The sequence below is a fragment of the Struthio camelus genome, chromosome Z, assembly GCF_040807025.1.
Source record: "Struthio camelus isolate bStrCam1 chromosome Z, bStrCam1.hap1, whole genome shotgun sequence".
NCBI classification, from domain to species: domain Eukaryota; kingdom Metazoa; phylum Chordata; class Aves; order Struthioniformes; family Struthionidae; genus Struthio; species Struthio camelus.
The window spans coordinates 71,522,205-71,537,744 of record NC_090982.1 but is presented as its reverse complement, the minus strand read 5'-3'; the positions used below and the strand labels follow the sequence as shown (position 1 = coordinate 71,537,744).

At 40.9% G+C, this 15,540-nt stretch overlaps 1 protein-coding gene across 2 annotated transcripts in view; it reads right to left on the bottom strand.

Moving 5' to 3' along the window:
• Window positions 1–14,175, bottom strand: part of LOC138064728 (potassium/sodium hyperpolarization-activated cyclic nucleotide-gated channel 1) — a 218,478-nt gene extending 204,303 nt beyond the window's left edge. For both annotated transcript variants that reach the window (XM_068928537.1, XM_068928538.1), the window contains exon 1: window positions 13,725–14,175. In XM_068928537.1, coding sequence (XP_068784638.1) covers window positions 13,725–14,098 — 374 coding nt within the window. In that variant the 5' untranslated portion in view covers window positions 14,099–14,175. The remainder of the gene's footprint in view (window positions 1–13,724) is intronic.
• Between the last annotated feature and the right edge of the window lie 1,365 nt (window positions 14,176–15,540).

Here is a 15,540-nt window from a genome sequence, read left to right as displayed (position 1 = left end):
CCCCCAAGCCACCTTACATGTTTCCCCATGTATATTTATTATGATACCCTTTACATGGTGACACACCTTAAGAATTCTGTATTAATGATCAGACAGGAAGAAAAATGCTCAATATTCATTGAAGTTCAATATCCAGTGTCACCATCATCTTTCAAAACAAAATTTCTTACTTCATACACTGAAAATGCCTGCCCTCACCAAAAATGAAAAGTAGCTGTTATAGGTTTCTCTTCCTTACTCTAATCACATTCACAAATCCCTACCTTTTTCATTATTCATCTTGTATCCTGGTCTCTCTGCTAGCCATTTGCCTTGCACAGTATTTAAACAGATGCAATGAAGAATTGTTTCCTCTGCTTAGCAATTTTAACATTTCTTTAAATTTTCCCAGTTTGCATAGTGCATACTCCAATTTACCATCCTTTTGACAGCATAGCTTTCTGCCTGCATTGCCAAAACAAATCAACTAATCATGTAGCTAGGCAGAACAGTCATAGCTAGACCTAATATTCACTTGTTTAAAATAAAAAGGAAAACCTAGAAAAGTAAACAAAGCAAACAAGAAAGCATATATGATGTTCAAAGATGTTCTAGTTATTGGCCTAAGTAACTGTGACCTTCTTAGTTTTACCTCTGCTCCTCGTCTTCTTTCCAGGGTATTTACCTTCTAATGCTCCAGCAATCTTCATGCAGAACGGTCGGAGCGAAAGCTCATGTCCAAAGCTCCAGCAAAGGCTTGAGGTTTGGAGTGTAAACTAAGTTTCTGGGGATATAGAATCTGTCTCTGACACAGTAGCTAGTGCAGTGGAATGCTATTTCTGAATAGCTCTTTTACAATTTAATTAAATATAAGGAAACAAGAGGGTTTTTTCATTGGAACAGCTTTGGTTGTTCTTACAAAAAAAACCAAACAAACGAATGTCTTGGGAAAACAACAACAAATCACTCCCTCCAACAAAGTCCCCTTCCCCACAACCCTCCCCTCTTCAACAAAAAACTGAGATAAACTGCAAGGTTAGGTGCTCCTGATAGACTACAAAGAAGCTGTTGTATTCAAAGTGACAAAATTCTGCCCTGCCTTTTCTCCTTCCAGTACCTTTGCCAACAGAAGCATTGCTAGTCATATCCTTTGCATGGCTCCAATTTAAAAATTAGATTCTATTACAGCTTGTTACAGGTATATGCAATACCGCAATGTATGGTCACGATCTATTTCTAAAAACATAATCTGTATTACATTTATAAACATATGTATTGAAAGTACTTACTGAATTGTGGCAGATTATAGGCTTGAGATATATTTGTTAACTATTCTGTTTTAACTTAGTCAAATGAAATGTTTGTTATACCACTGGAAGATATTTGCTACCAACATATCAATTTACTTAAATTTTAAGTTTCTATTCTATATTCATTGAGATAGAACCATCTAAAGTAAAGTCGTTATACAAAATATGTATATCAGACAAAAGTTTTTCGCCCACATATGCTTTTTTTTTTAATAAAAAAAGAGAGTAAATCACTTCAAAATGCAAAGAAACATGTCAGTTTTCAGCCTGAAAAATAAAAGATTGATAAAAGATGTTAAGATCTGAAAACTAGCTCAAACTTAACCACAGGCTTTGTTACATGCTTCACCTATAAATATTTATGAGAAAAAAATATAAAAGAGAATTATTTAATAATTCACTTCTCCACTAGCAAGATCTATATTTTGGTAGAGTGTTTTGTTTTTCACAATTGACTTTGAAGTCTCTTGGTAGAAAAATTCTTTCTCCAGCCTTTGAGAGTTCAAACAAAGGATTCCATATTCCTTAATAACTCTGCACAGCTCCCGTGCTAGTTCTCTGGATTAGTGACACAGAGCACAGGTTAAGGGTGACAAGGGGAAGTGTCTGCCTGCAAGTAAAGTTAGCCGTAATTGTAGCAACTGATAAGCTGCTCTAAAAAAAGCACTTGAAGAAAATTTGGTCAGGGACCTATGACCTTAACTATAAACAACAGGAAAAAGTAACAAGAAAGCTATTTACTACCATATAGACAGATGATACTGTCTATATTAAGATACTCTGATAAACCAAAACAAAAAAAGCTATTCCCTTTACCATCGTGGATAAACACCAGATGTCTATCTTTATCTTCTATCCATATTCACTCAAAATAGGTAATAAAGAGGTTCTATCTTCCAGCAAATCAAAACTTTGTACTTTGGAGATTGGAGAAGAGGTTTTAGCCACAAGCCAATATTCCCTCAGAAAGACAAGGATTAATTTAGCCAAATATTTATGTTTAATTTTTGGAAGACAGAATTATGAACCATTCAAACAGATTTAAGCTAAAGATGTACAATAATTAGAAAACTCAAATAAAGGTTAATAATTCATTAGCGGGAAAAAAAAGCAAGAAAGTGAAGGTGAAAAGTTATCATCAGAATCTTAGAAAAAAGTATTGCTCTATAAACTGCAAAATCAAAATATATGATCTGACTGACACGGAACATGAAGCATATCCACAGTATGCTAATACTAATTCAGAAAAATGCATAAACCATGAGTGATATTATTTTTAAAACAGTTATATCATTTAAGACTCCTTATGGCTAGAATTCTAGAAGGTATTTAGGCACTGAGACCAGATGCTTACAATTATCTACGCCCTAAATTTCCCCTGACATCTGAAGACAGATAGATAGGCTTCTAAATTCTATAGGATGTTAGATAAAGATCTGCACATTGTGTGCAGAGCACCAGGTAAAATGTATATTTTCAAAGCCTTCCCAGAAACAGAGGATTTTGTCCTGGAAATATCAAATCAAGTTAAGTATCTTTTTCTGTTCAGTCATTTTGCCGGTGGCATAAAATCAGCACATCCATTCGACGTTAAGATGAGCTGTAATTCAGTGACACTTGGTGGAATTACTAGATTTAAAAAAGGTACGACAGAGGCTTCAAGTCAGTAGCCACAGCAGTAACATCTGCTACCATTTTAGGCAGACTAATTGTACCTCCTGGTCCTATTGGCCTTCCCAGTTCAATAGCTCTCATCCCTTGAAACACAGCTGAACCATGTTGTGCTACGAGGAAGAAGTGTGGGAGGGGAAGTTCACTGCAGCTCATCCATCCCTTCTACAGAAAGATAAGTTTAATTTATCCTGCCTAGGATGTAAAAAGTTGGCTGCAGCTTAGAAGTGTTAGAAACAACCATGGTCATATAAAGAAAGCAGTGTTAATATAGTCCTCAGGAATGGGGGGGAGATAGGTAGAAATCACTGACTATCATTGACGGACAGTATACTGACAGAGTATTTCAAAGACCTGTTCTAATGAGAATCATCTGTTACCAAAAGAAAATTAGCCTGCATGCAAAAGACATAGTCTGCCTATATGCTGTGCTCTAGGAAAAACGTTACCTTTAGGAAACAAGAGCAAGTTCTCATCTTCAGTTTAAAAGAGCACCCCAAAAAATTAAAACTTATAGGTAATATCCTTAAATATCACACTAAAAAGTAGGACGTTTAACTGGATTCAATTCTTTGTGTTCTATTTAGTTTATGTCTATATAAGTAATATGTTTTGAGGTGGATGCACATTCTATAGTTACCACATTACCAGAATGCACACAAAATAAGACAGTCATAAGAAAGAATCAGATTTGATTCTTTTCAATATTAAACACTTTGAAATTGTTTTCAGCATTTTTTTTCTTTTGTTTCAGAGAGATCAGCCATCATAATACATTCACTGCTTCCATAAATACACAATAAATACACATACAAGTCCTACTCAATTTTTCAGCACCCGAGTAATGTAATATATATCATTACATTTAATACTCTGCTCTAATTTTAATAAACACCTATAAGTAAATAAAAACATACACTTCAGATATTCACTGACAGAATATATGCAATTAAAAGCTGATTTTGGTCATGTGGGCATCTAAATTAGGTTACTTATCTCTCACTTGTCCCACACATGCAAAGTCTATTGCTTAATAAGCCTTTCGATTTCAGACATTTTCATATTTTGACCCTTTTAAAATGCTCTGTTAGATTGCCTACCATCTGGCGCTGCTTATTCTTGACATTACACTCCCTTTATATTACAGCAAGTGTGCTCCTTTAATTATATCTTTAATACGATAGATGTATGCAACACAAGAACCCCCAAGCTGTCAATAAATGCTTTGAATGGACAATTTGGCCACAGTATCTTGTTACCAGGTCTATGTTAATAGCACTTTCAATCGCATCAGACACGTTCCGAATATAAAGCTGCCGATGTGCCCAAATCACGGGCAATACACAATGTGCATACAATTAAGTGTTTTAATTGTATAGGGTATACATTTGCAAACTTCAAGACACTCAGGAGAATACCTAGTTCAAACTACCTGGGAGAAGTTAGCCTAGGAGCTCAATATCTCCTAGCTAACAGGCTCAACGAGGATGGAAAACCACATAGCAGAGCTAAATCTAAATAAACCATCAAAATAACATTTACACTTGTGTAAATGGATTCAAACCACCTTGTATCTCTAGGAAGGGATAGGGAAGGAAAAAGAATGAGGGAAAAAGAGAACGAGGGAAATAAGTTCAAAAAAAAAAAAGAAAGAAAGAAAGAAAAAGACTATCCAAATGATCTGTCAGGGACTACATCTCCATGCTCTTGCAAACTCTTATTGCAAACTCTTGCAATAAGAACTGCAAGGTGTCTGTCGCGGGATTTCACTACCTGAAAACTAGACCATCAGAGACTATATAAATAAATGACAGAAAAAGCAGGATTCACTATTTAGGGAGTCATCTAGATAACAAGGTTTCTATAAACACTGGGCATACAGCTCTGAAAAATGGAACATCTCTGAAGTATTTTTGGTGAGCTAAATAACTAGAAAGACATCCAACTATTAATTTGAGTTATATGCTTTATTTATTTTAGTACTGATGTTTTGTTTCCCAGTTTTTTTACGTCTTAAAGACTAATCCTAAATCTTAGCAAAGAAACCTTTGTTTTGCTACCGAGTTTGTCCGGCACTAAAGAAAAGGTCAACCAGAACGACAGATAAACTACCTATGTGTTATTTTCACAGAGGAATCAAATGCAAACAAAGAACATGTACAGACTTCTCAAGGCACCTATAGCCCATGATGTGTTTGGGGAACCCAGAAGCCTGCAAGTCTGCCAGGCAGTAACAAGATGTTTTAGAGGATAGTACTGCCTAGTTGTGTTGGTTTTGCAGTAATTTCTCTACTGGACACCAGGGAGAAGTTAGCATAGGAGCTCAATATCTCCTAGCTAAGTCTTCCCGGAGTAAAAAGACAGACAGAAGACACGTTATGGCCTGAGAGAAAAATCTCACAGCAGTCATGTGAAAACTTGATTACTTCCCCATGGTTTTCCATCTACGCCATTTATTCCATCTCCTGGGTACAAGGTTGCATAGATCTTACTGTATACCATAAAGTTTCTCTACCTCCCATAGCTTTGATCCAGAGCAAGTTAGAACAATCACTTAACATTTAGATCCTATGAAATATTCCCCTAAATTTACTGTGATTTACAGACTTGCTCAAAGTTCAGATCATATCAAAATAACACTTTCCAGTGCTGCAGTCATGCCACAAAAAGCTGCTTCCTTGAGGATCTGATAAGGTACTGCAAGATACTACACAACTAGCCAAGGAAGCATTAATGCTTTTAATACTTTAATACTTTGCTGACAGGAGAAAAAAGTCTGGAGGTAACCAGCACATGCTGTGTATAGAATTGGGAGATCTGATCCTCAAATTCATGAATGCTGTGGGCATGTTTTATTTTCATAGGGCTCTTCACATCCTCAAAGTTTAGCATAGGCATAAGCTTCAGTAGATTTAGACTAAAGAATTGGATTAAAAAATAATAAAATATTAAAAAAAGTTTTGACTCTTTTTTTTTTTTGATTGGTTATTTTAAATTACATCATTTCAAAAAAGATTTATTCCTGATAGTGTGAGACTCAACTCATTTTATATATTAAACTAGCTATGACTGTGAGCATAAAGGAACCTGTGCTTTTTCAGCTGACAATGAAATATCTTATTTATTTCAAAAAAATCTTATTCTTATTATGATGTTTCTTTAGGATTTTAATATTTGTTAATATATCAGCAGTATGCTAAATTCCAGTAGCACATTAGATTATTTGTTAAATAACACGATTCATTAGATAAGACATCCTCATAAGGAGAACAGAAGTTAACACAAGAACGAAATTCTGTTCTTAGCTACACGCTGTAACTCTAATTGTGGGAATTTCACTGGCATAAATAAGAACAATCTTTTAGTCTTATGGTGGTCTTACAGTGGGAACAGATTGCACTTCTTTGATAATCAAGTGAACATTTTCTGAACATAAGTTTACTCCAGCCTCGTTCCAGTTGCATTGCTAACCAAGGCAGTAATAGAAAAGACTATCAAAATATCATGCAGCTTGCCTGAATCTGACTATCATCAGATTAAAAGATATTAAGAGAGATTTTATGGAAGCTAAATGACAGTGTCCTTGAGGTAGTACTGACATTGACTCCAGCTGATACATTTTTTGGTCATTAACATGCCTTGCTATGTGTCTAGAATGAGCCATCCAATAATTAGAGCTGAATATACTATGATTTTTAAAATTAAATCATGCCTCTGGGAAAGAATCAGGGAATAGACAGCTAAAGGACTTTCAAGCAATTAATGAGAACGGTACTGTCAGGTTAAAAATTAAACATTGTAAAGTAGGTTAAGAGTTTCTTCTCTCTCAAAATTATATGTTGACACAGAAGGCTCTCAAGCATTCTGCTGAGTGAAAGCACGGATGAGAATGGATACTGCTATTTACAATCAAAGGAAGTAAGTTTGTCTACTGAATTTCATATCATACCATCCTCTCTAAAAATATTATTTTGTCTTACAGTACCTTCAAATCAAGCCTCTCAAAATAAACTGACAAAGTTTAATTAGATTTTACAATGTCACCTATCTTAGGTAAACTGAAATAAAGATTCATACTTTTTAAGGGACTTATTTCATAGGTCTCTGTTTCTGGGTACCTCGAAAAATCTACCCTAGACTGAATAATCAGAAACTGAGCTACCCAAATTTAAATAAGACTTCATATTTTTAAAAAGCTAAGCAACTCCAAACACTGTGTTTATTTTATGCAGCTTTTTAAACACCAAAACCCCAAACAAAATCCTAGATCCAGACTTTTTTTTTACTATGCCATACTTTTACATCATATTCTAATATATAGTTCCCTTCATATACTCATGTCCAAGAAACCTAAAATAAAACATCCTTGCACTGACCTAATTATATCACTTGATTAGCTAAAAAATAAACTGACAGTAAACATTCAAAAATGTTTAATCCTGCTAAAACAATGTGACTAACAGAATTAGTACTTTTTCCCCATGAGCCTAAGTATGATGCTGCTGTTATGAAGTCTAAATTTCAGTAAGTACATGTCTAGATAATAATAATTAAGCAGTTTTTTCCCCACCATTGTCAAAACAAAATCAGAAAACTGAAAGGGAGTCTGATGTTATTGAGCATCCTGGGTGAAAGTTTGAAGACTCAAATATAAACCCTTCTCCATCATCTTTTAAATTAATCATAGGATTTCTATGACATTTCATTATGGTTTGCTGTTTTTTTCTTTTTTTTTTTTTTTTTTAAACATGACCCAAAGCAATGACACACACATTTGCCTTTATTTAGATTGTAAAGAAATTGACTCTTCTAAAGCAAGCACCCTGCAGAAAAATAGTGTGTCTTGTGTACTTATTCACAGGTGCTGCAGGTGATGTTCAGAACATTCCAAGTTAAACTAAAAGGTCACCAGAGAACTGGGAAGTTATTTATTTGAGTTAAGCTTACTGAGCTTTCTCTGCTGTAAATATTACTTTGCGTACATGAACTCCGTAAAAGACTAGTTTGTTGGACTGTTATTCCATGATTAAAGCAGACACAATAAAATCTGTGAAATATCAGACAGATATGCAAGCTCAAGCCATGCATTCTAATTCTATATTATCTAGAGATAGAAGGATACTTATTAATAAAATGAATTGCTTTCTTTACACAAATAAAGGCATACTCCTTCCCATAATCTGTGGAGGCCCAGAAGGTAAGTGGCTCCTGCACTGACCTCGCATGGACTCAGCAGGATTTCCTTTGCAGTTCTGGAAGAAAATCACACAGGGGACAAGAATACAGGATCCTCATGGCCCTCGAAGCACATCATACGCATCTAAATATCCATTTTCACACATCCATGCTTACAACTGGTACAAAAAGAACTGCCAGTAGCTAGCTTCGGGCAACTAGATTTCATAACAAATCAAGCAGTGGCAGACAATCATAAGGCATTATGCAGTATTAAAAATTATAGAAACGAGATGAAAAGGATCTAATGCTCTTCTGGCCCATCTTCCACATCAAAGCATTTTCAGTAAAACATTTTGTTGCTGTCCAATTTACTTTAAAATGCTTACCTTTATGGGAGTTGTGTTTTACCTGGAGAACTAATATAAAATGTAATAGAACTAATTGTCAGAATGAATTTTCTGATATTAAAAATGAATTAAGATAGATTAATGGTACAAATTTGTCATTTTATGCTTCAGGGCATTTGAATACAAATAAAAGTGGTTGTTGTCACAAGAGTACTTAAAAAAAGATATATGAAGGACAGCCCTAGCTAAAACGTGCTTCACAGTCATAAAAATAAATTGGTTTGTGCAAAGAATGGATACAGTATAGCTATAAATGCCTGATAATCAGTATGTTAGAAATAATTCAAAAGTATGAATACTGGAAGAGAACCTTATCACAAATCCTGAATATGTAACAAGACTTTGAGATCACTACCTTCCGGATTCAAAACTACAGATATTTCAGACACCTACACTACCAGTGACATATTGTATGCACTATAAAACGACACCAATTTGTAACTGAACTATTTAATATAAAACAACATGACTTATATACTTAATTTTACATTCCTATAGCTATATAAATTATATAAAATATGATATAATAAATTTCATTCTAATCACAAATAGAATTACTTTCAAACTCTACTATTCTGTGTAAACTTAAGTATGTAACAGCTCACAAAAAGATAAATCTCATTAGCTTCAACTGAGACATTACAGACGTGATAAGAGAGGGACAGAGTGCTTACCCTAAGCTTCTTAAAATTTAAACTATAGGTATAATAAGTAGAGTATCGATAAAGGTTTATATAATCCTAAAATGCATATAAAATATGTTTTTTAAGATGCATGGTATTCAAGTTTTAAATCTGGCACAGCTTTACTATTGACTATACTCCAAACATTTCTGTTCAAGTTTTAAAATTAGCTCTATTTATACTTTTGTTATCACTATGCTCTTCAAACATAAGAAGTTACCCAGAGCGATTCTCTCAATATAAAATGGCAATAGATTATTGTTACTGTTGCAAAGCAGTTCATGCTTTGTAATGTTCTGTATAGGAAAGACTTCTAGTATCACCTGCATTGCACCTTCTTATCCACCACTGTCAGACAACTGCATTTCATAGTCTTATTTTACTTCATCTTGAAACCAGTTAAATTCTTTTGTCACCACTTTCACATAAAGTCTGTTCCCAAACATCAAATTAAAGACCATCTGTAACCATCAGAGCGTAAAGGCTACATTTCTTTACACATGTTTTATTCCCAATTCTTCTTTCTCAGATTGCTCTCTCTCTTTAAAAAGTGCCTCTCTCTTGTGTCTTTGGAGGTAACATCTCTGTTTTCTTTTTAGATCACATACTACAGATGACCTGATTGATGCGGTATAAACACAAGATTTCTACGGAAACGCGAGTTTATCCATGTACTCGCAGGCAGGCAGGGAGGGAGATGCCATAGGGCTGGACCCAATAGTCCAGACACACATAAACGAGACCACTGAAAGTTAGTGGAACTAGTGATGTGTCTAAGGATACCGAGTAATTAATTGGCAGGTGTTCACTTGACAAATCAGGCACATACAGTTTCACTCATACTTAGAAAGCAAGAACATACATGTCACCCAAACCCCAGGCCCATCATCGGTCTGCTACAAAATGACTGAAACACGTATGAAAGCAGAAGAATCATTTGCAGTTACTTGGCGGTCTCATCGTCTTTCTGCTGTTTTCATTTTGTGGCTGCGAGACCAAGGGGCCAGTTCTGTAACGCTTCCTTGTGCGGTTGTTCTTATACTTGTGAGTGGATCCAGCTGAAGGCACTTGGTATCTCACAGAAAGCATGCAGGACTTCAGCAAACTCTAAACAAAACTCTTATGATAAATTCACTTTTGTGAGTCATACAGTTACAAGGAATTCTTGTCAAAGTTTATAGACTCAGTAATCACAGCTGTGAAGAGATAAACAGAGCTCTGTTATGTAAGCTGAGCACCTAATGCACATCAAAAACAATAAAAGTTTTCAGATTGGACGTTAACCTCAGAAGATTGGTAAAGGACAACCAGGAACGAAATAGTCCTCTTATGGAAAAAATATGTAATGCTTATGGAATTTATTTCTCCAAGGATATATGTATCTGACAAAAAGCAAATTCTTCTCTGAAGCAGAAACAGACCGAAGAATCATAAAACTAGATATCGAAACCAGTAAGGATGTTATCAACCAATTCATGGAATACTGAGTTTATACACACATTTTTCCACTCTTCTGTTCATACCAAAAAAGAAAGCAGGGTGAAAAACTATAAGAAGGAGCACCCTTTCCTCAAACTACACACCAAAATGTTTTTCAGTGCGTAGATTAACATACAAAATTTCATACAAACCATGAGTGAATGTGGTCGATTAATGTAACCCAATGCATCAAAGTATTCAACCTATTCAGCAGGTAAGTATTCAGGACTAGAAAAACAGGAAGATAAATTAAATTCTACAAGAATCTATATCAGAATTTTCTCATACCTTACTTGGTTAACCCAATATTCTCCTAAGTGTACATCTACTCAGAATTGATGGTGATGTCAGTTTTCACATGTGCTATAAATACCCTAATAATAGTTACATTTACAAACTTACCCTTACTGTTCCCATTTGGATACTGTAAAATATTCAGCTTTTTACCTTTTTGTTGTTGTTTTGATAGTAAATGTAATTCTTACCCTTGGTGTTATTAAAATACTGGTGAAGCTAGAATACCTCTTTGGAATCTTTACAGCTTATCTACACGCAAACATTGCATCATTACAAGATTACGTGCAAAAATAAATGAGAACAACTCCAACCTTATATATGTATTTACTCTGGTATACCAGAAGATGAATAAACTATATATTATGAATTCCTCTGTTTCTATAAATACTTCTACCCAAAAAGGGTAATTCTATTATACAATTAAAATTGTTTCAGGAGAAACAACATAAGTGTCTTGCATTTCTCACTGAAACAGTCCTAATGGCAAAAAATAGTCTCTGGATCAGGCCTGGATCAAGACCAATGAGAAACTGTGAGCTTCATCTTTATTCTTCAAAAAAAAAAAAACTAATTAAAAGAAAAATACATTAAGCAAACCCACAAAATACAGTTAATTTAAGAATAGGCAGACCTTAGACCTGCAGAGTGTCATTTACTTCTACTGAAAAATAAATAAACATAAGCTATGATCTGTAAACCTTCCCACAGGAGGAATTAGGATAGAATTAGAAGATATTTGTGTAACAAAACAGAATCAATACTTTTATCACCTATTTTATATATCAGCTTTAAAAGTTACATGGCTCAAAATATGATTCATAATCTCATATTGCCTGAAATATTGTTCTGTTGTGTACTGCGCTCAGAATCTAAGCTTACAATGAAAACAGTGAATTAACTCACAAGAATAATCTCATTCATTTTAATGGAATCCTCACATGAATAAAGTTACTCATGTACATGGGCAGGAAAGTCAGAGGCTATCAGACACCCCTAATCCCCTACGCATGCTAGCCACACACCAGATGTGACCTGCTAGTTCCCCTCTCCTGCTGGCAGAAAGGGAGGGGGTGGACTCTTGGCTCTCTCCCCCTTAATGCACCTGCTAGTGCAGCTGAGCTGGCATGCAAGGGGGAAAAGGTACTCCAGGAAAAGAACTAGTACAGTTTATTGCCTCTAGGGAGCTAGGAAAAAGCAGGGATTTGAAGCATGATTTTGAGTCATAATTGAGTGCCTGCCCTACTCTGTACTAGTAGCTGTACAGCTCTCAGGCTTGACTGCAAGGTGCTAGCACAACTCGCTGCGTAACACCTCACTCTGAACAGTCCCAAAGAAACTCAGGCTTTAAAAGTATTTCCTTTCATTTCTTTCTGAAACAGGTTCTCTTTAACCTACTTTTTCTTAAAAGATCCATGTAACTATTGAATGTTCTGGATTTTCTTTTTTTAAAATGGTCTCCAATCTGATTCATTTTTTATCACATATATGTAGACTGCTCAATTGAATCCGTTGAGCAAATATGCTTAACACTGAAATTTCTTCAGTAAATATCACAGAGAGCATTCAATTTACAAAGTTCACACACACAGTGAAGTGAAATAACTCTTCGTTTAAAATACATTTTTAAACGGAAACCTCTCTCCTTGGGAATTTCCTTGCACTGCCTCTCATGAGACTATTCCAGTTTTACATACATCCAGCTCGTCGTGAAAGTAATAATCTAATTTAGCATGACATTTACTGGTTTATTTGCAATAAAAAAAAAAAAAACACAGCTTCGTACACAGCTCTACTTTGGCTAAAGTTATTTTACTTAAACTCTGACAAAAAAAAAAAAAAAGTGCTTCCCTGATGTTATCCTAAGTCAATCATAAATAACTACTCGGTGTCCAGGAGCGTGTCCAACCGAACGTGACACTAAGCTTTCTGCTGGCGCCACGGCGCACGAGCGCAGCGCCACGAGCTCGCCCACGCTTGGCCCGCGCCACCCCCGCTCCGCCGGCGGCTCCCGGGGCCTCTGCCCGTGCGTCTCCCACCGCCTCACCGACCCGACGGGCGCGGCGGCCCCGCGGGACCGGGCGCAGGTGAGCGGCTCGGCTCGGCCGGCGGCGCGGCGCGGCCCGCGCGGGGCCCTCGGGGGCGGCGCGGCCGGCGACGCCGCCAGCAGCAGCACGCTGGAGAGCGCCGCGCCGCGCCGCGTCGGGCCGGGCCGGGCCCAGCCCGGGGGTCGCCGCCCGCCTCCCGGGACACCCCAACCGCTTCTTGCCCGAGTGACCGGCCCGGCGGACCCCTTCCCCCCCCCGCCTACCGCGCGGAGCTCTGCCCCACGCCTACTGCGTCGGCCCCGCGGAGACCGGGGTAGCCCCCCCCCCCCGCCCCCTCCGGGAGGTCCCAGCCCCACAGCACAGACGGGGACGGGAAGGGCGAGAGGCAAAGTTTGAGCCGCGAAGCCGGCCGGCGGGGCGCTGCGGCGACAGCGCGAAGCCAGGCTCGCCCTCGCGGGCGGGCGCGCCTGCCGCCGCCAGCCGCCCCGAAGCCACGGACGAGGGGCCCCGGCCGGCAGCCGCGGCGCCACCGGCAGCGCCGTCTTGCGCCCAAGTTTCTCGGGGCGAGGCCGGGGCGGGCCGCGGCCGCCCCGCTGCCCCCGCCGGGGCCGGACGGCGGTGCGGGCAGCCGCGCAGCGCGGCCGCGGAAGGCGGGCGGCGGAGCCCCGCACTCACCTGAAGTCGCTGTAGGGGTGTATGATCCAGAACCCCGCAGTTTTAACCCTTTCCTGCTCCTTCTCCACCGCCTTCTGGCTCCCGAACATGCGGAGGGAGAATTTGTTGACCCCGGGCTGCAGCATGGAGGTGAACTGCCGCTGCATGAAGCCGTACTGCCGCCGGGGACCCTCGGCATCCTCGAAACCCACCACCGGCTCCTCCGCCCCACCACCGTCCACTTTGAAGCACACCGAGTTGCCATGCTCCTTCACGCCGCCGCTGCCCCCGCCGCCGGGGCTGCTCTGGGCTTTCTCCGCCGGCTTGGCTGGGAAGGCGTTAGCGCTGCCATCGTCCCGGCTGCTGGGAGAGGAGCTGCGCTTCCCAGCCTCCATGCTGCGGGGCGGGCGCGCCCCGGCCGCGGGGAAGCGCGGGGGACCCTCGCCCCGCCGGTGCCCTTCAGCGGCGCGGATCGGCGCGGCTCGGCTCGGCCGCGCTGGGCTCAGCTCCGCGCCGCCGCGCCGCCCGGCATGGCCAGCGCCGCCGACACTGAGCCGCGCTCCCGCGCAGGGCTGGCACCGCTGCCCCTCGCCCGCCCCCTGCCGGCGGCCGCGCCGCCTGACATTGAGCGCCCCGGAGTCCTTGAGGGGCTGAGGCGCCCGGCGGCGGGGAGCGGGGCGGGGCGGGGCGGGGCGGTGGCAGCGGCAGCGGGCGGCTCTGCCTTCCGCGGCGGCGGCGGGCGTTGGCGCGAGGCTCGGGGCAGCGGGCGCGGCGGGGTGGCGGCGCCGCCACATGGCGGCTGGGTCAGGCGGGGGCCTCGCCACATGGCGGCGGGAGCGGCTGCCCTGGCCCTGGCCCTGGCCCTGGCCGCGGGCGCGGGGGGCAGCGCCCGCAGGGTCGGACGGTTTTCCGACAGAAGCGAAGTAAGTGGGTGAGCCCGTGTTAGGCTCGGGCGGAAAGAAGGCAGGAGGCTGGGTGGTCACTTGCCTCGCGACCCCGAGTGGGCAGTAACGGCCCGAGAGGAAACTCCGGAGGGGGCTGCGTGGCCGGGCCTTCGCGCACAGTCTGTGCTCGCCGAGTCTTGGCACGAAATAAGATTGCAGCCTGGCTGGAAGAGAGCAAGAAGCGGGGGTCTGCCTGTAGCCCAGTGACAGCGCTGAAGATAGCGGAGGTATTTTGCATATATACCACTGAAAATGAAATCAGAACCAGCCCTTTGCTCTGCGGTGCTTGTGGTGCGCGGGGAAGGAGGGAAGAGGGGGCGGGAGGAAAGAAGGCCGGATTTGACTGACATATGTTTTCACACACAAAATAGTTCACTCTGGTGAGATAGTATTTAACTACCACTGAGCGGCTGTTGCCGTGAATGTTACGCTGACTGAAGACGCGCTGCAGAGTGCGAAAGTGTGTAAGCGTGTGGCACGTAGGCTTTTGTGCGTCCGACCGAACGTGCAGGGCTGCAGCTCCTCCTGGGAGAGCGCGGTCGGGGGCTGGCGCGCTGCGTTGCGACCAAGATGTGCCTACCTGCAACTCATTTAGTTGTAGGCATGAAATGGTAGATGTACACGTGTGCATACAGTAAGCTGTGTGCATATGCCAAGAGGTGATTTTTTTGTTGTTGTTTTTGTGCAAACAGGGATCAGGAGTCCCCATTCAGCTCTTTCCACCTCAAATCCAAGAGTGTGAGTTACGGCGAGGAGGCCTCCAGGAGATACGTGGCAGAGCAAGGCCTGGTGGACAGGAGGCAGGAGGTATCGCTAGCTCCCAAATACTATGAGATTAAACTCAACGGAAATAGGATTTGTATTGTTTTGGGCATCTCTACACAAAGAATCTT